The sequence below is a fragment of the Hetaerina americana genome, unplaced genomic scaffold (genome assembly GCF_022747635.1).
Source record: "Hetaerina americana unplaced genomic scaffold, ioHetAmer1.1.p SCAF_38, whole genome shotgun sequence".
NCBI lineage: Eukaryota > Metazoa > Arthropoda > Insecta > Odonata > Calopterygidae > Hetaerina > Hetaerina americana.
Window position 1 is genome coordinate 1,290,828 of NW_027286963.1, and position 23,431 is coordinate 1,314,258.

Here is a 23,431-nt window from a genome sequence, read left to right on the forward strand (position 1 = left end):
GTTGAACTGAATGCCGAGAGACAGCGTGTGTATGCAATTGAGGAGGGTCTAAATGTAACACTGGGTCTCATGTTGAGCAGTGCAATGTAAAGCTTAAAAACATGCTGGAGTTTGGCTAGTGTGTCAATCCAAAACTTACCTTTTTAATAAGCATTGATTATAAAATGCTGTGGAAGAAACAAAATTATAAGATCAACCTTTTGTGTTTTCCTAAATATATGTGGTGACTGTGCGGCATATGTTTAACCTCACTTTTTTCGAGGTTCACAAGGTAGAGAACGTAGGCAACGTGCAGTCATGAATATAAAATTATTTTCACCTAGTGAAGAAATTATTTGAAAAGTTATACCCTTCGAATTTAAATGGCTAGAAATCCAACCTAAAGTTTTTGCACCTATACAATTAGAAAAAATAATTATATTGTTTTCATTAATTATTTGGGTACAGCTTGTTGATGAGCATGTTCTGAATGGCTCCACTAATAAGACAGAATAATAATAATTGTAGTAATTTTGTTTGTCCAAGGATTTGTGTACAACAGCAATATAGGACACGATTCAAAGGAGCTCATGGAGTACACCTTTCAAAAATGTAACCTACCTGTACGTATTTTAATGTGAAACATGGATATTTTTGGGATTTTTGACATATATGACCATGTTAAATCAAAATGTATGGGCCGAATTAGAATTTGAATACAGGACCTCTGCGCTAAACGTTAGTCATTTATCTGGTTGACCACTACTGGAATTCGATTGGTTCGATACAATCGAAGTCCTCAAGCGACTTCGGAAGGCGAACGGGAAGCATGGTGAGTTAAGCTGTGAAATGTTCAGGCTTTAATCCATGTACATTTGTGTCATCATCTTCTTATTTTGCAAATAACATCGAGAATACCAGTTTATATTCAATAAGTCTCTGATATCAAGAGTTATTTCAGTATTATTTTGGAAGTTATGGCACACATTAGAATTGTATCATATGCGCATGCCACGTTGGGTATATGGTTATTCCCGCTTCAAAGCCATATAGATCTTTTCGTTATCCGCGTTGTTACTTAAGTCCGGACCAAATCAAGTCTTCTGAGTTAGCGTTGAGTTGCATTTCGGTGTTACAAGCATGTATTTTAGTAACAAACGGCCAACATGTTGGCCGGTTGTCGATGTCTTGTTACAATGATGAAAATGTGAACGGGCGGTATGAAATCACATGATTTAAGTTCACTCTCTGAATTATCTAAACGTGTAACATAGCAACGTCTCCACTGTTACTCTTAACTAATAGTTATTTCCCTTCCAGTCGACACACAAAAAGAAGACGAGAAAGCTCCGCGGGCACGTCAGCCATGGCCATGGACGTATCGGTAAGTTTATAATATTGCATTCATCTTTGAATGTGTTGTAAGTAATATAATTCGGCAATGTGCATACCTTGTTGAATATATTAGCGAACTTTACCATCTGAAAATACTTAAGTGATGTTATTGAAGTAATAGCGAGAATTCTGTAAACGTAGTTGCTAGTGGAGACATTATTTACGATGTCGCGTAAACCACGTTTTTATGCCTGGTCGGAATGAAAGGTGAAATTGACTCGGGATTCCAAAACAGAATTTCCATTATGAAATGGCTAATTATTGCTGTCGTAAGTTTCGAATATTATTTAAATATTACGTGTTTTATTATCGTTATCGACTAGTGGATATCTCGAAATTTTCTTCTCGCGTTTCAATATATTTATTCCTTTTACTACAGGAAAACATAGGAAGCATCCTGGAGGTCGCGGTAATGCTGGAGGTATGCACCACCACAGAATTAACTTCGACAAATACCATCCTGGGTATTTTGGAAAGGTAAATTTCATCAATGCTACAATTTTCGTTTTTGGCTGGGGTTTTTGTTTCAATCCGGATGATGTTATAAAGGAGCTTAGTGGTAATCTGTTAATGTTTTTTAAGTTTCTATTAATTTTGTTGAACTCTTATGCACGGTGCAATGGGAATGAAATGAGGAAGTATTATTTTTCAAAATTATTCACTCCAATTCGAACGTGCCCTCGATGGAGTAAATGTGAACCAAGAGGAACAACTTGGATTTCACCGTGTTGTTTGGACAGCATTTAGTCTTTCTTAGTTAATAAGTCATTGTGTAAGAAAAATAGTAGGCGTTGTGTCAAATGATGATAGTTGAACGGGCGGTCTGAGTCATACTTTTGACATTGCTGAATGTTCATTCTGATTGACACTTGATTCATTCTGATTGATTTCATTTTATTTCTCTCTTAATTTTTTGGGTTGACAGTAATTGTTGGCAAGTGAGTTGTAATATTATTTTACTCTTCGTAGCAGACTTTAACCTACTCTTTACGTTCATGGACTATTTTAGTGTTTGAGAATTTATGCCATGTTAATTTTTATTTACAAATAATTTAAATTTGTCATTTTGTTGACTGCCCGATTGTTTACATTTTCTCACTGGGATTATTCGTAAGATTAATTTTTGGTGTGTTTTTTTAATGTCTGTAATTTATATCCTTCCTTAATAGGTTGGAATGAGAAATTTTCATCTTAGAAAGAATAAGACATGGTGTCCCTCTATAAATCTTGACAAACTCTGGACCTTGGTGAGCGACCAAACGAGGTTAAGATATAAGGATAGCACGGAGAAGGCTCCAGTAATTGATGTTGTGAAGGCGGTAAGAATCAACAAGCCTAATTTAATAGTATTGTGTGTGTCTTGTGTGTGGAGAGCCCTATAATGATGACTTTAGAACGGCCATCTAATTGTATGTCTTTGGCATCAAGATGCTGATTGTTCTTTACTGACATAGGGCTGAAGTTAGCATGAAAAATTTTCTTGTTGCACATGGCTAAATAATCGAGTCGTTTAAATGTTGAATATTGAGGATTTATTTCAATAATTGTTTTATATCTTAAAGATATTTTGTGAAATGTATTTATTATGAATGAATTATTGTCAGTAGACTGGATATTTCATTTTCCTCTCCATGCTTTGTCCTTATGATTGTGAATTAAGGGCAATTTCTGGGATTTAACATTCTTGGAAAATTATGGAAATGAAAAAAAAGATGACTAAATGTTTGGGAATTCCAGTGATGGACTCAATTTAATTTCTTTAAGTTGCACTGATGGACCCAAGTGCTTTTGCTAAGCCATCCTTATGTAAATTAAATTTTCTGTTTCACACTAATTTTGCTTATGAATTAGAGAAATACTTAAATTTCTCCCCATAAGCTCTTTGATTTTTGTGAAATTTGATCATCGATTCCAATATAGCAGGCATTTCATTAATGCTTAAAATCAAGAGAACCGGCAAGAGAAAAGCGAAAGTATTCATCAATTGCAAGGCTATCACAACTCTCAAATCAAAATCATAAATCTGGAAATCATGGAAATTTTGGGGTATTTTAAGTTAGTCCTCTAAAATTTATAACTTGAGGCTTAATTGTGAAATGGTAAATTTTCTTTCCGGAGTTATTACACAACGCCTGCCACGGTCTTTATGCATTCTGCTCTGAAGTACATTTTTGTGTTATTTCCTAATCTTTATTGGAAATAACTTCTATTTTAATTCTCTTTTTTTAGTTGGTTACTGAGCGTTTGCTAGATACCCTGTTTACTTGGGTATTTTAATATTTGCCCTGATTATTTTTTTTTGATATGCTCATCATTGCCATTTTGTTGATCAATTGCTTAGAAATCCGTATTGTTTTCAATTATGTAGCTGCAACTTAGTGCTTCAGGTTCATCTCACATTATGTTGACTGCAAACAGTACATTCTTATTTATAAAAGCATTTTGGTTGAAAATACTGGATTCAATGTTTATAAGTTTCTGTCCATATGCTAGTAGAAAGATTTGTTACATTAATATAGCCTTCTATGCTTAAGCCTAGATTTATTTATACTTCTTCGTGCCTAGTTGTCGCTATGAAGTTCAGATGTGATATCAGAGCTCTTTCTTCATCTTTATTTCCAGGGTTATTACAAGGTCCTGGGCAAGGGTCGTCTTCCCAAGCAACCAGTTATAGTCCGGGCCAAATTCTTCTCAAGATCGGCTGAAGAGAAAATTAAAGCCGTCGGTGGATGCTGTGTATTACAAGCCTAATGTGTGTCCTAAAGAAAACAATAAAAATAAATTTATTACATGGTTAGATTGTTTGTTTATGACCGAGAGATTGTTGTGGGGTACTCTTTGCCAAGTGCCTAAGATGATGGTATTTGAGAGAAGGGTTATGATGTGATTTTTTAGCTGAATTCAATCTGTGCTTATTAGAGAAACTTGTAGATCTGTGTAATACTCTTACTGGTTCATTAACCACGTGCCCGTGCCAGACACAGGCATCACAATGTTTTTGCTCTGGTCCTGATTTATTCACGTATTTAAGATTGCCTTCTCAAGGAAGGTGCCTCTAGCCTACGACACATTAGAGACGGTGGAAACTCTTGGAATTAGATTCTTTTATTTGCATTATTCTGCCTAGGCCGTTAATGTGTGATGATCAATTGTGCCTTTTCATAAACTTTTTGATAATCAAGATATTTGGCAGGCTTTGTACTGTTAGTTATTTGAGTGGTATTGGTCAAAGAGACTGACCGTTCTTTTCAAATATCGGTCTTACCGTAGATTTGCACTAATTTAACGCAATCTGGGTTTTTGCAGACAATAGTATCCGTGTTAGGGGTACACATCCTTGTGTCAAGCTAATTAAAGTTTGGCCTGTACTTGCTTGCACAAGAAGTTGTCAAATTTGCAATGTGGAGAGGGATATTTCTATTGAAGTGTCATGCTGTATGGGAGTAGGCTATCGTGGAGACAGAATGTTTCCTTGGGAAGAGCGAGGCTTGAGGTAAAAATGTTTTTGCATAGTGAGTGTGGATGTCATTTATTAAGAGGCATGTTCATAAAGAAAGGGCTGTTTAGTCTCAGGAAATAATTACTCGTATGAAACATTTAATTGGCACCCTTAGTTCATTAAATGAATGAAATGTATATTTCCATGGTTCTTTATTTATGTGCAACTAGTTTCAATGGTTGAGCATCATCTGGTACCAATTAATCAAGTCACAGTCCATATATGTACCATTCATGAGGGAGAGATGGGGTGGGTGAGAGAGAGGGAAAAGTGGTGTTGCAATCTGTGTATTTGGGGAGGCAGGGTGGCAGGAATGGTGATTTGTGGGTTCACAGAAAGGGGGGGGGCAGTTTGGTCTTTCTGTGAAGGAAAGGGGTATTTCCAGGATTAGGGAGGTATTCAAACAAATCATTAACCCATTGACCTGATTCCCGTATGTGCCTGGAAAAGAGATTGCTTGAGGTCACTGTTTCTTAAACAGCATTTATGTTCCTCCGCCTGTGTTTTTAATGATCTACACGTTTGACCTATTTATATAGCACTACAGTCCTTACAAGTTACCTGTAACTTCTAAATGCCACTCTTCTTTTGTTTTCCTATTTTGTCCGTTGTAGTATTCTGGAATGATTATGTTATACGTATTGTAAAAAGCTATTCGAAATTTTTCCCTAGGAAAGAGAACTAGACTATTGTGAAATCAAACTTGGTAAAGGTTATTGCCAGACAACTATTCTCTCAATTAATCTCCCCAGAGCTGGCTGATTTTTTGATTGCTAAAGGAAATGATACCTATGGGACATAGAGAATAACAAGGAAGGAAGTGCCAGATGACGAAACAGGTTGATAAAAGGAGGAATACATTGCCATTCAGAGAGGTAAGGTGACAAGAAGGCAAAGTTACTGTACTCTCTGCAGTACTTAAAACAATTTGTTGCATTTAAATAAAGGTAAATGGTGCTATGGAAGCCAAAAGTCACTGTTGAGGACTATATGGGTTGAGTAGATAGGGCCGGTCAGCACCTGGCAAATTACCACAGTATGAGAATATGGGAAACATATTTTACACATGTAGGAACAGGCCACATGGAATGCATTGTGTTGTATAGGGAAAATGGAGGAACAAAAAGTCACCTAGACTATAATGAAACTAGTGGAAAATATAATTGAGAGATACCGCACATGATACGATGTGGAAAGCCTTTAGCAGAATCATATCTGAGAGGCACTTCCCCGAGTATATTCCACCTTCAGAGAATAAAGAACGGCCTTGTAGGCAATTCGTTGTGCCATAAAGAAACAAGGTTCTACTGCCAAGCATGTGATGTTGGACTGTGATTCATTATGTTCCAAAATCTACCACACAATATAGAACTCTTGGAAAATGTTGTGAAAATACTTGGGTCAAGTTAATTCTTTTGTTCTTTCAGTAAATAACAATGATTTTCTGTTATACTTTGTCTTTTCTTGTCATACACATAAGGAGAGTGAAAAAGTAAAAAAAACAAGATTTTTTAGTGCAGAAAAAAATTTCAATCCCATCAGGCAAGTGGTTAAGACTGTTGAAGCAGGCTCTCTCAAAGCTGTGTCCCCTGTAAATATTATGGACGATATACGAAATTACATAAATGCAAACAGAAGAAAGTACCTGGTTAATATTAGGTCAAATGGGAATCATTGAGAGACAAAAATACTATTTACTCTAGTATTTTAGCTTTATTTGGTCTCTTTAAGCTTAATTTGACTAAAAAATTTTGTCAGTAATTGAGAATATTTGCCAGGGAAACTTGGTTTGCTTTTTATTTAGACTCCTGATGACACAGTTTATGCTTCATTGAAAATTTTAACTTCTAGCTCTTTTTAGCTCATATCTTAAGTGCTGCTTAACTTTTGCCCTAACTTGTCTTTGGACAAGAGTGTAAAGGAGATTCCTAATCAACCAGTGCTTGAAATTATTCTTAATTGCTTCCTAGATTTGTTGATTTTTGTTGTACTCTATATTAATGATTATGAAAATGGCATTGTGCAGCACACTGTCATTTTCTACTTATTTCCGGTGCCTTGGTTTGGTATTCATCCTTAAATTTTTATTGGCAGTAGAGGTATTAGAATTGGTAGTATTTCTCATGTTTAAACAGCTTGCCTTGGGTATGAAGATAGTTCGTTTGAGTAATTTGATATAACTGCTACTAATTAATATGCCTGATTATTTAAATCAAGGTTAAATTCAGGATTATTATATTTGAGGGTTCTATAGGGGTGAAAAAAGACATTGCCATGAAGAAATCTTATTTTCTGTGCACTCAACTTTGATATGGTCATTTTATACCTTGTTAGACCAGTGACCCAATCAGGGGAACTTAAATGGTAATGTTTATGTCCTCAAAAATATTTGGTTTTCTGACTGTTCTCTACTAAAACTTTGGTTCCAATGAGTATATTTCTGCCCTGATAGTGTATTAGCTGTTGTATTCTTCTTGCTGCAAAATGGAGTTAGCCTTTGAAGTTTTACATGAAACTCATAATAATCTCTTCAATGTGTCCTAAAGGCCCTACTTCATTAGGAGGAGGAAGTTCATCTGAAACTTATTGTTAAGTCATTTTTTTCATTAGAAACTTTTAAATGTTAGATATTATATTAATTTTCATATTTGTGCCAAACTAATTAATTGTTAGTATGTTCATTTTGGGTTTTCAGCCAACCCTTAACATCCAGGAATAGGGAAAACATTTTAAAACGTGGAATTTTGGATAATTAATGTTTTTTTATTATTAAATAGCAGACATTACTCTGGAAAGGTAATGGTTAAATTTAATATGAATGATGAAGTAAATTTTAAGTAAGCTGCATTCTGCATGAATGTAAAGAATTGTGGATCACATCTGTGTGTACAGGAAATGCTTTTTGTACAGTTTATTGGCAGATACTCACTTTTTTTATTGAAAATATCATACCTAAGAATATGAATGACTTGGAGTTTGTAACCCCTAAAAATTCGCAGAAGAACAATAATTCCCCATAATGTATTTTTGCAATACTTTGGAAGCTTTTTGGAAAAGTACCGAAAATTATTTCAATGCTGAAGACAATTTGTTTAAGTCTTGTCCGAATATTAAGATTTTTTTGGTATATACTTCCCAAGTATGCATTGTAATCTAGGGCATCTTCAAATATTTTTTTAATCATATTCAGGTCATCTATACAGAATGAAATGAATAAGATAAGTACATGGCAGTGAAAGAATGTTTTAGTTCATTAAATGAAAGACAAAGTATTTTTCCACTGCTCTTTGAATTGAACACGTTTTAGGTTCTTGGATAATACCTTGCAACTGCTGCTATTGATACAACTCAAAATGCCCAATTTATTAGTATGAAGAGCCTCAAAAGCATGTGAGGAATAATCCTAGGCAGCAGCACTGTCTTTTAGATTATATGCAAGCATAATATATGGACCATGTGTGTTGAATTGTGGGTGACCAGCATCCTCTGCAGTTATCGACCAGATGCAACTTTTGAGCTAAGTGAATGAATATATGCTTCCCAATTAAAGTGTGTTGGCACCCAGAATTTTACTGCGTAACTGAACTTTCTTCTGTATTTTTATTAAGGAGCAAGGAACATTTTTTTTAAATAGGTGGAATTAGTTTCTCCATTCAGTTTGAAAATCTGGTTACAATTTTATTTGGATGAACCCTAGGCCCTTAAGTCGTATTTATGTAATCACTATGCTATTTCGCTAAACGACTTTTGATAAATGAAGGGTAGAAGTGGAAATCTTACACACCTTTGGCAACACTCAAGCTGGATCTAGCTTTCATGAAACTATATAACACTACAGTTAAGCGGGCGATATCTTCATTAACCGAAACATTAAAAAATGTTGACATCAAAGTTTTGCCAGCGTTGAATTAGTGCTCCATACCATTTACTCTGAGACAACCGATTCATATTCATTTAATACTGACTTGTTTCTACATTCAAATAAAATAACTCTCCACGTGCGGTGCCTTATCACTGCGAATGCACGTTAGTCATTTGCAATTGATAAAGCCTTCATCCATGGACTACATTTATAGCTGCATGATTTCTTTTTTCGAAATTTGTAAGCACTTACCGAGAAAGATTGGTCCACCTAGATAGCTCGAATACTCGAGATAAGTATAGTAGTAATCAGGAACAGAAAAGCTTACAATACTCTGACGGGCAGAAGGCTTGCTAGGATAATGAGGAAAAATTTGCAGGGTTGTTTCCTCGAGTAAATTTTATCAGGTTTTGCCTACCATAAAGACATGCGTGCAATACATGCGTTTTCATCATAGCAGTGGTTTGTAGGGAGGGTTTTCTGTAAAGGATAATGTCACATCCAATAGTTTTTTTCTGGAAATACCGACGTATGGTATGGACGGATATCTTCTCTGTTCACGTGATTCCGCTAATTTCAAATTTTAGACTATGCCTTCAAGTGCGCCATTACATCAATATTGGAAGTTTCTAGATTCAATATTGCAATTTCTGTCCACCATTGTAATATAAGACTGTTGTTTAGTGAGACTGACTTTAATGATGGAATAACTGAAGGATATTGTGCTGTCATAATATCGGCTAATGCATCCACTACTTCAGCTAAAATCAAACTTACTGTACAAAATCCTGTAATTACATATGGATTTTCAAATGCATCAAAAGTTAAAAGCACAACTGAATATACGCCAGCCAGCATAGCACTGTAAATACATTACAACGTGCCTTTTCCCGATAATTTGCCCTTACGCCCAGTTTGAGTTTCGCTGTTGTTGTGTTTATAGGTTTTTAATCGTGTGTATCCATTAGCGGAAGAAAGATATACTCGTATATAATAAGACAGATTGAATTGAAGAAAGTACGCAATCGTTTGTGTTCAGTTTTACTCATGAAATATCAATATAGAAACTTAGAGCGTGGCATCAGAGATTACATGCGTATGTATTTTATGCCAAATTTCAGCAGACACTGTACTTAAGAAGAGTTTGACCTTATTATTTGTGGAATGTGAGGCATTTAAAGTTCGGATACAATGGGGCGTAAGTGTTTCGTGCCTTATTGTAACTCCGGATACAGCACTTGTAATGGCTCGGTGACAATGTTTAGTTGCCCCAACGACCCAGAAATCATGAAAAAATGGTCGGACGCTGTGTTAAGGCAGGATCGGGCATTTCGCCCTAATGATTGCATTTGCGAAAAACATTTCAAGGAGGAAGACATTATCAGACACTGGAGGGCTTATGATAAAAATGGCAAAGAAGTAATGAAGGTGAGTGGTAAAAGATGGTATTGCAAATGAAGTTATGTTAATAGTAGTCGACCGGTCAAAACTAAGCTTTTAATGGACACTCAAAGTGAACTCTTGTTTCATGAGTCTCCACAGAAAACATGTACACCATGTGTTACAATGTTCTTTTTTCACCTCGGGTACTTTGTGCACTATGTCGCTCACCAATTGTTATCGTCTTTTCAACATTATATTGCTTGGATTCTTCTTTGCTCTACTTCTGCACTCTCTCTATCTCTGCCTTGAACTCTTATTTTGTTTTCAATTTTTTTTATTCCCCATGCACGCATGAAATTCCACGGTAGATACCTAATATCTCTCCTCAACGTGGTCAATATCCGAACCATATATTATTACACCACCTATTTATGCTTCATTGGCCACAAACTGCAATTCCTTATCACTGTGTCCATGTCGTATAAAATATTTCCAAAATATAATGTGTCCATGCTGTACAGCACGAACTCAATATACATTAGTCCTCCCTTTTCTTGAAGGTTTCATCATCGTCTGGTTGACTTTCATTCCATGTCGCTCCCACTGATTTCATTGTATATTCTCTTGCAATCCTCTGGCTGACCAATAATATTATGCTTTTAAAAATGCGACTAGTAAGCATGGATTGATTTGTTTTTCCTGATCTTTTCCGCATTAAACATTACTCCTGAAAAGGAAATCGTACCCAAAAACTACCCTATTTAGTGAAAATCAACTGAAGCATGTGGAAAATTGAGCCAATACATCAATTCGGTTAATTAGGGATTTCAGGTTTTTTTTTAACATGATTGTGTTGGAAAATGTTGCTTTTAGTTATAATTGTAATCGGATCTGCTTGTGTTTTGGTATATATTTATCCCCAGGTGTGAATTTCCATAGGTCATTTAAGATATCTCGGGAATTATAAAATACAGAATTTGTTTGTTCATTTTTTTATTATTAGTAGCGGCAAGTAAGATGGAGGCATCCCACTTTATCCAATGATGGACATGATTAAGTTTTCCTAAGCATCTTTTTGTTTTGAGTGACTAAATGTCAACTGCTTTAGTGCCACCCTATACACCTTATTTTAATCTTCTTTCAATTCTGAAGCATACTGTTAGTATGGTTGTTTTAAAAACACTCAACTAATTCAGAAGAAATTGCTTAGGTCCATGTACAATAAGCCCTATACAGCCCTCTGCAGACCACTCTAAGCCTTGCCATATTAACAGTTCCTTAGGTGTTCATTTATAATACATTAATTTTTGTAAAAAAAAGAACATGGCTCTATTCCCATCAAGTAATGGCACACACATCTATGAGACTAGGACAAGAAATCATCTGTGTGTAATGTCTGCTAGCATGACAATGATGACCAAGGGACCTCGTTCTCTGTGCATCAAACATGCTTCCCATTGGTTTACACACTCTATTTTCAAAAAGAAATTGTTGATCTACTTAAAGGAAAAATTTTTATGCAGTGTGAATGACTATATCAATTCTGAGTAATTGCGAATTTTGTATTGTGCACATCATTATGCACTTAGGTGTAATTTTATTTTTTCTGGCTTGTAATTATTAACTTACTGTACTTCTTGGAGTATCCTATACAAGTACATAATGTGTGATATTCTGTGCCATACTATGTATTTGTCAATTGGGGGAATAAATTATTATTATTGTTGAATTTACCCCACCATCTTGCTCACAGAACTTTCTCTTTCTTCTTGGTGTTATGGTTGCATAAAGAAATATTGAAGATTCTGTGATATGCAGAATATAACTTGCCGTCATTGGAATCCACTAGCAAAAGAGCTTGTTTATTTTCATTGAAAAGCATAGTTGCGTGGCTAATTTTTAGGTGCTAATTACTTTAAAGGAATTCTTCACTTGAAAAATAGCACCACCTGCTTGCCTTTCTGCATTTTACATAAAGATTACTTTCTTCAGATGAAGAGTACTTTCTCATCATATGCCCAGTAGCATTGAGCAACATATTTGTATGCGTTCATAATACATAGGGTAGAGGGGCCAGTTCCTTTCCTTTGCTGTCTTTGGTTTCCCAATAAGTTCTGGTATCTGATTAATGACACAGCTTAGGTGAAGATGAGGATTCCCAGAGGCGTCCTCAGGAATCAAATCCAGGCCATCCAGTCAGTTGTCCAATGCTCGTCTCACTGGACTACCATGTGCTATTGGCAATTGTCCATCTAATTTCTATGTTTACTTTTCTGGTGTAGGTTTCAGGACGGTATGGTCATTTTCAAGTTGTAGATATATGTATCGTTGAAAATGATAGTGTAATGAAAACCTTGGTCCGGAATATGAAGATAATGGTACAGTACTTACTATTTCATGTGACTTTCTTTTTCATGATTTTTTCATTATTTTGGTTTTCTTTCGACATTTTCACAAAATTCGCCAGCAATAATGAGAGTAAAATATAGAATATAGTCTGGGTTTGCTTATTGGGTTTTGAAAAAATCATTTTGCTGGATTCATCAGATAAAGCTATGGAATTTTATGTCAAATTTAGAGGAATAAACTGAGGTGATGGGTGACTTATTTGCAATCATTGTGAATCGTTAATATTTGGGTGTAACTGTTTAAACCAACCTGGATAAGTATTTATTTTTAAAGACCAACTTGCTCAGGAACATGACAGAATAAAGTTTAACTGGCAAAATAAATTAACATCAATCATCAACATGTAAACGAAATTCTCTATAATTAATATTCCTTCCCTGCCAATGGGATTCAAAGGAAAGATAAATCAATTATTCAGCTTACAAACAATAAGGGATAGTAACTGCAGGGTCATAGATAGCAGAAAACCCCAGATGCCACCCACAGAGTCTAAGGAATAATTAGTTTTACTTTAATGCATGCACTTTCACTAATCTCGTTGGTTTTGCTGTCAAATTCCTCTCGACATGACGGCATGGGACTGCCATTTACAGTATTGCTTGCCCTGCTTTGTTGTTTTTAAGCTTCTCCTTCTGTCTCTTGTCTCCCTCGGTGGGGGGATGCCTCTGCTGCCTGAGGCGGTGTGTCACATTCCTTACCTGTGTCTTTTGGGGGAGGGGACTGTGAGTTGCATGTCTATGTGATGGTGGAGTTTCTCCTCCTTATTTTTCAGTTCTGCAATGCCTATCTTGTTTTGGTGGAGGCCTGTCTTATAAATGGTTTTGGTTAATTTTTATTCCCTTTTTTTTGCATAACAAGTAACTAGTTTGTGAGTTGTATTAGCCCTTGTTTTGAATTATGGTCTTCCTCCAGCATGTATACAAGTTAGCACATTATTTAATAATTTTTTTGATGGATATTTTTCCTTTTTCCTTCCTCTCCCATTATTATTATTATTATTATTATTATTATTAGGCAATCTACCGGTTAAGGTAGGTTTTTGGATGGACATAATTACTAATTAAAATATTTTGTGACCCCTAGCAAAACACAACATCCTACTCTATATCAGGTCCCTCTTCATCTCTGAGTACTTTCTTCCTCCCTTCATCCCGTCCAACATCCCTATCCTGTTCCTTCCCTTTCCTCTTTTGCCCAACATTCTCCCTTCTATTACAGTCTTCAACATCCCACTGCCGGTCAACACCCCCTTCATCCACTTTTCCTGCCTCCATAGGATTGCTCCCAACAAACCCCTCTCTTCGCCCACCATACCAAGTACTTCCTCATTTGTTTTCTTCTCTGTCCATTTCACCTTCTCCATTCTTCTCCACACCCACATTTCAAAAGTTTCCAGTCTATGTCTATCCTCCTGCTTCAATGACCACGTTTCCGCACCGTACATAGCTACGCTCCATGTCAAAGTTTTTACGAGTTTTTTCTTGATATCCTCTCCCATATCCTCCCTTATCACTCACCCTTCCCATCTGGTGCTTACCCCATGCCACGCACCTTTTTGTTGGAGGGGATTAGGATGGTGCGGTATCTACCATACTGGCTACCCACCATCGAGTCTTTTTTTAATATCCTCTCCCATAGCCTCCCTTATCACTCACCCTTCCCATCTGGTGCTTACCCCATGCCACACCCCTTTCTGTTGGAGGGGATTGGGATGGTGCGGTATCTACCATACTGGCTACCCACCAAGAGGGCCCGGGTTCGTATTCCGTAGACATCGGCTATTTTTCAGAGGTATCTCGATCCCTACTTGAGGTGCTTTGTGGAGAGCACTTTGAGTGAGTACTCCATCCGTTGGATGGGACGTTACTCTGCAGACCCTCTGGTACATTTGTTAAGAGTAGGATAATGACCACGCCAGGTTTCTCTCCACCCTTCATCCTTTCCTGTCCATCCCTAATGGCACCAATGACCTCGTCTGTTGGTCGCCTCCCCTAAATACTACTACTACTATTTGTTGGATTGCATGGTATTTATGTTGATGTTGAATAATATAAATGATAAGTTAATTCAAAAGGTGCTTTCCACAAATTTTAATGCTATTCAAATGGAAATTACCAAAGAAATAATGTCAGATGTGAGATTCTTTAAAAATATTAACTTTTCCCATCATTAATTGTTGATCTTTCGAGTGACTAAATATGTGAAATCTTAACATACCCTATATTGTTTGAGTAATTGTTGATTTTATGTGTAAGTAAGGTACAATTTTGGTTGGATTGTCTTGTATATATAATTGGTTACTTAATGATAAATTTTAATTTTTTCAGGTTGCCTACAAGAGAATTCGATTACGTGACGGGGCTGTCCCATGCTATTTTCCATCAAATAAAGATTGCTATTGTCGGAAAAAAAGAAGGGCATCCAATCTGAATGATTCAAAATTGAAGAGGATATTGGCAAAATCGTCTGAAGAGTACCCTCAGAACATGATTGTGAATCCTGTTATGACCACAAGTGATTTCTCTGGCGATGAGAAAAACTATTCCAACGGTTCGTTTGATGACAAACCAATTGTGGAAGGATTCGAAGAACTTTACGATCCTTATCCCAACAATGAAATGGAGTGCGCCGTCAGTCGATCAAGAATCGGGGTTGTCAGTGAAATGGAACCCAAGGACTTATTAGCTAGAGCGAGACTCTTTGAAGAATTGTGGAAAGACTCGCAAATAATTAGCTTGCCTTCCAAATCTTGGGCAGTGTTTCAGTTGGAGGCGAATCATGAGAGGAAAATAGTGATCACGCAGATGGGTTTGACGGATGCTGGTGTGCCTGTTCCTGTGAAACAGGTATGTGGAAAGCTAGAGGTGGTTTTGATACGGGTTTGTTGGTTTTATATTTTCGGCTCCTCTTCAATTCCACACCATACTTCCTTCCTCCCTTCATTCCATCTATCATACCTATCCCATTCCGAACCCTTATTTATTTGCCTAACGTTCTCGACTTTATTACGGTCTTCCAACATCCCATGGCCAATCAAAATGGCTCTATAACTATGTGAAATTGGTAGTAGTAGTTGTAGTATTTAGGGGAGGCGACCGACAACTGAGGTCATTTGCGCCATAGGGGATGGACAGGAAAGGATGAAGGGTGGAGAGAAACTCGGTGTTGGCATTAGCCCTACTCTTAACGAAATGCACCAAGGGGTCCGCAGTTTAACGTCCCATTCGACTGACGGCGTACTCACTCAAAGTGCCCTCCACAAAGCACCTCAAGCTGGGGACCGAGATACCTCTGAAAAATATTCAACACCACCGCCGGAATTTGAACCCAGGCCCTCTGGGTGGGAAGCCAGTACGTTAGCCCCTGCACCATCTCGATCCCCCGTGAAATTGGTATAGAGGGACATAGCCAGATAGCTCTTTCTTATTATTGCATGTTATTAAACACTGTGCTTTTCTACGTATACAAAGGGGATAAATCAAGCAATTGATATGAATTATGTTTGTTAAAATGAATATTGAAAATTTTAATTTTGGTAAAAACAATTATGACACCACGGACAGCTTTAAAAACACTTCCACGCAATTTTTTGTTCAATAGTTTCCTTTCAAGTTACTCAAGACAATTTCCTAGAAATGAATATCAAATTTGAATTAGAACACTCCCACACACGTATGAACATAGGAAATGTTAACCACTGTACCATTTTTTTCAATACCATTTCAATCCTTTTTCGAAATATGGGCAATATTTGACGGCTTTTAAATGATAAAAAAATATAAATGAAAACTTAAAAATATTAAAGTTCGTAAAAATAAATATTATAAATAAAGCACAAATGGACGTAAAACATATACAACAAATCAAATCATGAACTACAATACTGAAGTAAAAGTTATTAGATTATATTAAAAGAAATTAGGTGGCAGTTGAAGTAATTTGTGCCATAAAAGATAGGTAGACGGCTATGATGGAGGTGGAAATTGAGAGATACTCAAAGGGGGTCATGCAGATCAATAGCTATTAGACGGGCGGTGTACCCCAAATATTTCACGGCAAGTAGGGATCAGGATACCATCGAAAAAAATGTTACCAACATCTGGTTCTGAGTCCTTACCCCTCTGGGTGGGAGTTCAGAGCACTAGGCCATTGCATCAACCCAATCCTCTTTTCTATACAGAAACATTACTTTTTCTCAGTTTTTTTAATATGCTAAACCGATATCTGTATTATGCGCAAAAGATATGGAAAAAATCCATTAGATGAACTGTAGTTTTCTCTATATGGTCATTTAAAACTAAACATGGATTCTGGGCACACAGTATTAGTAGCAGGGAATGCACAAAATATACGGAAAAAGATCTACATCATTAAAACTGATAAAACAATGACAACCGTGGCATATTATGTTCCAACAAAGAGTTTTATTTACTAAAAGAGTATCAGAAATAGAAAATTGAGTCATTAAAAAAAATAACTATTAGGGTACTCTGTGAAAGTCCATTCCAAGTCGGTGTGATATTTATTGGTGTATGTTGAATTAATTTTCAGTTAGCAGCTTCTTTTGAATGATCACACACAAAGTTTAATCCTCTATTCTCCTGTGTTTAGTATTTGATTGTGTGTTGATCAAACATTATTACATATTTGATGAAAAGTACATAACCCCCAGGAAATGCTTGATGAACATTAAGGTGAACCAACAGCTATAGATTGGTTTAATAGGTAGTTGCAAAAGTTTCAAACGAGTGATGCTAAACATTTCGGATGCCATTTTGAGATAACTACTCCTTAAATCAACTGATAACCTCCATGATATGGTGAAGGATGAATGAAGAATAAAAGGTGTGAGAGATTTCTAAGGGGGATCGAGATGGTGCGGTGGCTATCGTACTGGCTTCCCACCCAGAGGGCCCGGGTTCAAATCCCGGTGGCGGTGTTGAATATTTTTCAATGGTATCTCGATCCCTACTTGAGGTGCTATGTGGAGGGCACTTTGAGAGTGAGTACGCCGTCCGTCGGATGGGACGTTAAGCTGTGGACCCCTTGGTGCCTTTCATAAAGAGCAGGCTAATGCCGACGCCGGGTTTCTCTCCACCCTTTTTCCTTTCCTGTCCATCCCCTATGGCGCAAATGACCTCAGCTGTCAATCGACTCCCATAAATACTACTACTATGAGATTTCTAATGCTATGGGCACCTCATGTAAATGGGTACATTATATTTGGCACCAACATTTGTACTTCACCCTTTTGAGCTATTACAACACCCATCTGCAAGATAGGTGTTGTAACAGCTCAAAGTTGACTAAAAATGAATGCCTGTCATTTATTCCAAGGTCAGTCTGCAGCTGTTTCAGCACAATCGACATGACTTTTAAAGCATCAGTTTCGGTTAAACATGGATATAAACCATTGCACCCCTTAAAACCACAAAACAGTTCAAGCAATGGGGGTCACCAGGAGGGAGTTGACACCAAAGGCAAAGGTTATTCCTTTGGCTAGGAAAGTTATGGAGACATTTTTTTTTGTATTCATAATAAAAATGATCTTCATTGACTATTAGGAAAAGAGTCAAACTATTAGTTTTACAACCTATTGCAATTTACGCACCCACAAAATAGTCCTTATCCATCGACACAACTCATCATCATACTCCTCTGAAGTTGTGGAGGCAAAATAAAGAGTTACGATTCGAACTCATTCCCAAATCTCTCCTTCTCAACCAGAATTGCCTCCCTGTGAATACTACCCTTACTCCACCATGAAGTGATGGCTTTTAAGATAGAACATTTTATTCAAATGACTAGGTGATTGTGGAAACAAATGCCTATTTTGTAGAGTTTGAACTGTTGGAACAATCAGATTTTTTTATAGGCATAAATAAATAGGTAGAAATAAATAAGGGGTGGAAATAGGATAGGTACGATGGATGGAATGAAGGGAGGAAGGAAGTATGGTGTGGAATTGAAGAGGGGCTTTATATGGTGTCGGTTGTCAAGTTGTGTTTTGTGGGAGAGGCAAGGGAGTTTGTCTGTTTACTGTTGCGTATCTTGTGTCCGTTCTAAACCTATCATGACTGGTAGATTAACAACAGTAATAAATATTGCATTTCCCAGGTTGGTCAGTCTGTCAGAATAAATCGGGGAAGATTCACAATTTTTTTTTCAAAAAACTCATAATAAAAATCATGAAAATTGTCAAGATTTAGTAAAAAAATTTGAAAAGTGTGGTATATGTTACGGATAATTGTTTGAATTGGAAAATTCACAATCAGAGCGGCATTCCTTTTGAATAGGCAAAAATAGTTAATGCTAAGGCTTATTAATTAACTATTAATTATTAATAAACTATTAATTAACTATTGCTAAGGCATTATGCAGGGGAAAATTTCATGAGTTAGCTTTAAAAAAAATTAAATATGAAATTCAAGTGAATTGAGTATTTTCAGGCGTGATGTGGTGAAATTCAAACATGATGAAGAAAAGATAGTAAAAATTTTCCACCAGATAAGTTTAATAGTATGACTGGTATTCGATGTACCACATCATCATCTGAGATGATGTAATACCTCAAAACCGGGTCGTACTATTGAACTTATCTGGTGGAAAATTTTTACTATCTTTTCTGTAGTATGAAATTTTGTGGTTTGCTGGTATAAAATTTATAAAAAAAAACATAAAGGCTTAAAATTAGGCATGTCCTTAGTAGATATGCAAAATGAAATTACATTTAGTTTACATTATCAGTAACAGGGTGACTTTTCTTTTTAAGCTATCATTTTGAGAAATGTGTATATACTACCTTGATCAAAAAGTACCCGGAATAACCACCGTGTGGCGCTCCCATCGTTCCGATTTGAGTTCTGTTTTTTTGTTAAATTGGTACATCTGTTGTTGATATTCCCTTTAAATCTTAGTGTCATAACTTGACATTTGCAAAAGTTACGTAGCCAAGAGTACATCTATCTGTGTGTGTTGGCGATTTTTTACAATTGCAGAAATGGATTTAAATTTGCAACAACGAACTTGTATTAAATTTTGCGTAAAAAATGGATTTAGTGGCGCACGGACGTTGGAAATGTCGGAAAAGTGTTTCGGCAACGATTCTCTAAAAAAAACGGTCGTTTACCAGTGGCACGAGCGGTTCAGAAGTGGTCGTGAGTCAATCGAAGATGATGAACGCAGTGGCAGACCATCGACATCGAAAGTCGGTGAAAAAATTGATAAAGTAAAAGAAATGTTGGTCAATAACCGCAAATTAACCATCAGAGAAATAGCGGAGGACTTGAACATTGCCTATGGATCCGCCCAAGACATTGTGGTTAATGATTTGGGTTTCCGTCGTGTAGCAGCAAAGTTGGTTCCAAAAGACCTCAATTTCATGCAAAAAAGAGACCGTGTTGACGTCGCAAAAGACATGATTTGCGAGGCTGAATCCGATCCCACATTCATCAAAAGGATCATTACTGGAGACGAGACGTGGGTTTATGAGTACGACACGCAATCCAGACATCAGGCAAGTGAATGGCGTTCACCAAATGAGCCGAGACCAAAAAAACCACGTCGTTTTCAGTCAAAAAAGAAGGCAATGCTGACGGTTTTCATGGATTACAACGGTGTAGTGCATCATGAATTTTTGCCAGAAGGCCAGACAGTAAACAAAGAGTATTATTTGGGCGTTATGAGACGTTTGCGTGAAGCAATTCGCCGAAAGAGACCAGAAATGTGGGCAGAAAACTCGTGGATTTTGCACCATGATAACGCACCGTCGCACAGTGCTATCATTATTCGTAATTTTTTGACGAAAAATGCAACAAATACCATCCAACAGCCACCGAATTCACCTGATTTGGCTCCCTGTGACTTCTTTCTGTTCAATCGAGTTAAAAAACCATTACGGGGAACGCGTTTTAGCAGCCGAGAGGAAGTAATGGAAAAATCGCAGGAAGCACTGATGGACATACCGAAAACCGAATATAAAAAATGTTTCGAGGATTGGATCAAGTGGTGGCATAAGTGTGTTGCAGTCGATGGGGATTACTTTGAAGGGGACAATATAGATTTAGATGAATAAACTTGTATTTTTAATTTTCTGAATAAATTCCGGGAAATTTTTGATCAAGGTAGTATTTCCATGTATTCGTATTTAAGATGCGTCATTTCTTCCTTGAACATACGTATATGCTGTATGATAGATATTCAGGGTGCGGCTCTTAAATCCAGAACAAATTTCAATTTGAATTTCCCGCCATATTGTAGTTCAACTGAAGGTTGCGATTGGCGTTCATGAAAGCTATAGGCATCTAGTAAACAGTCATAACCTCAAAATTTCCGAGATGTTACATACAAGTGTGGAGTATAAGAGATGGTGCGGTGGATATCGTACTGGCTTCCCACCTAGAGAGCCCGGGTTCAAATCCCGGTGGTGTTGAATATTTTTCAGAGGTATCTGGATCCCTACTTGAGGTGCTTTGTGGAGGGCCCTTTGAGTGAGTACCTCGTCCGCTGGATGGGACGTTAAACTGCGGACCCCTTGGCGCCTTTCGTAAAGAGTAGGCTAATGCCAACGCCGGGTTTCTCTCCACCCTTCATCCTTTCCTGTCCATCCCCTATGGGGCAAATGATCTCAGCTATCGGTCGCCTCCCCTCAAAACTACTACTCGAAGAGTTGCTAATATGGAAAGTGTTCATGCTGGGTGTTATATTTCAAAATAGTTCGATTGTGGCCTAGTATAATGCTTTGGAGATGTCTGGGGAAGGTATCGCTAACCCGGCGAGGAAATATCATTCATCTCATCCTGTATAGGCAACAAACACACGTGCCCTCGACCTTCCAGCACCATGAAAAATGACCTTTCTATACAACATGCATGCATGGGGATTATCATTTGACTGATGAGATACATTTGAATATTTTTCACTTAACATGTTGACATAAGTTGTATTTTTTGGATTTATCATACATATATAGATACCACCAAAGACACATCTTAGTGATCTATCCACAAAATAGATTTTCAGTGTTTTAAGAATACGTAAATTTAATTTTTTTTTTTTACAGATTTGTTTGGATGAAGAAATGAATGCAGAGTTGTATTTGAAGAGTACAAAGCTCCATTGCGAAGAAATGAATATCAACCTGCCAAAAATGTATACAGTTTATGATATTTCCTCATTTGTCCAATCAGTCGATGGTCTCCTGGATTGGGAATAAGCTAACGACTGTTTGTTTCTTTGTCGCGAGTCTGAAGCATTCCTCACTTCTGTTTAAGCATCTTTTAAATTTTGCCGAGAGCTCCATATGAATGTACAACTGTCAATTTTACACTCTTGCGTTGAGCTTCATGGGAGCAAATATCTCTTTAAAAAAATAACCAAAATTTTTGTTATGAAGGGAGCATAGTGAGAAAACTGTAACTTTTTGATCACCTTTTCATTCGAAAAAGCCGAAACAGAATAGTTGTTAAAAGACTGATATCTTTGAACTAGGATCATAAGTGATGAAAACTACAATTTTGTGGCTAATAAAGTGCTGTACAGGATTTTTATCAAGTTTTTTCCTTTGAAAATTCCATATAGTTTCGTACTGTATCAGAAATGGACGCAAAATGGTCTGATTGATTAAATATGAGTCATGTCTGAGATTGTTTGAAAGCTGTTAATGTTATTAATGTACACTGGTCGGTGGAATACGGTTTGATTACATATATTTTTTTGGGATGAGTGTAGCTCAAAATTTGATTAAAAACAAAGCGGGAAATCATTTTTTCTTACATTGAATCCCAAATCTGAATCCTTTGTTCTCTTAATTTCAAAAACCGATACCTTTTTTTTTTTAATGAATTCAGTTTTTTCGAGAAATTTAAATACAATTTTACATTCTTTTTTTAAAAGCAATGAAATCCATAGTTCTCAGAATTTTTAATAAAAAATTTCATAAAAAAATGTCATAATAAATTTCAAAGTTTAAGAGAGGTCTCGATATCTTAATTGGCTAAAGCACTCCACCAGACATTGAGGGAACTGGGTTCGAATCCCAGTCAATGCAAATGATTTTCACACTCTGAAATTGTTGCATTGAAATGCACATTAGTGGATGACTCTGTTAAAAGTTACTGTTGCGGTATCTCCCGCAGTTTCTTTGAATTCCATTGTCGTTCTTTTTCCTGCTATTTGAATCCTTGAGTTTTTTCGGGAATCAGTTTGGTATGGTGTCTAGTGTGCTAACTTCCCACACTGGGGGGCCTGGGTTCGAATCTTTACAGTGGCAGGAGTTTTCTGTGATATCCCTTAGCCTACTTGGGATGCTATGCATAGAGCATTCCCAGTGGAGTACGCAGTCCGTTGGATGGGATGTTATATTATGTGATCCTTCTGTGCCTTGCATTAAAACAATATGCAAATGCTCTGTTTTTTTTCTGGGCACATCCTCCCATGGTGAAGCAGTTATTCCCAGCACAAAGATAGCTTGGAAATTGATTGGTGTCTTTAAGAAGCCTGTAGATTCTGAGAATTATCTGCCAGAGCAGGTTTTTAATTGTAACAAGACTGGTCTCTTCTGGAAAAAGATAGAGAAGTGAGTTTATATAACGTCAGAGGAGAATGGATTGCCCAGCCAAACCTATTTTATCTTAATTTGTAAGCGTATATAATAATTGATTGGGTTTTGATGCTATACCTGAAAATAACCAGCTTATCTTGTTGATGAGGGCTTTGGTTGGCTGTGTGGACAAAATTCTTTAAATTTCTCTGATTTGCCTATCATTCAGCATTCAAAGACTGGTTGTATGGACGGTAAATTATCTTTTATTTCATTTTATTAAAAAAAATCATTTATATATACATATATATATACATATATATATACATATATATATACATATATATATATACATATATATATA

At 36.6% G+C, this 23,431-nt stretch overlaps 2 protein-coding genes across 2 annotated transcripts; both read left to right on the forward strand.

The window, feature by feature from the left end:
- Positions 1-770: 770 nt before the first annotated feature.
- RpL27A (ribosomal protein L27A) lies at positions 771-4,167 on the forward strand. The gene is made up of 5 exons (XM_071589467.1): positions 771-811; positions 1,300-1,363; positions 1,754-1,851; positions 2,544-2,693; positions 3,997-4,167. The coding sequence occupies exons 1-5, from the start codon at positions 809-811 to the stop codon at positions 4,123-4,125; spliced, it is 444 nt and encodes a 147-aa protein (XP_071445568.1). The 5' UTR covers positions 771-808; the 3' UTR covers positions 4,126-4,167.
- Positions 4,168-9,730: 5,563 nt separating this feature from the next.
- Positions 9,731-23,356, forward strand: LOC139691571 (uncharacterized). The gene is made up of 3 exons (XM_071589448.1): positions 9,731-10,163; positions 14,855-15,373; positions 21,589-23,356. The coding sequence occupies exons 1-3, from the start codon at positions 9,927-9,929 to the stop codon at positions 21,739-21,741; spliced, it is 909 nt and encodes a 302-aa protein (XP_071445549.1). The 5' UTR covers positions 9,731-9,926; the 3' UTR covers positions 21,742-23,356.
- The last annotated feature ends 75 nt before the right edge of the window (positions 23,357-23,431 follow it).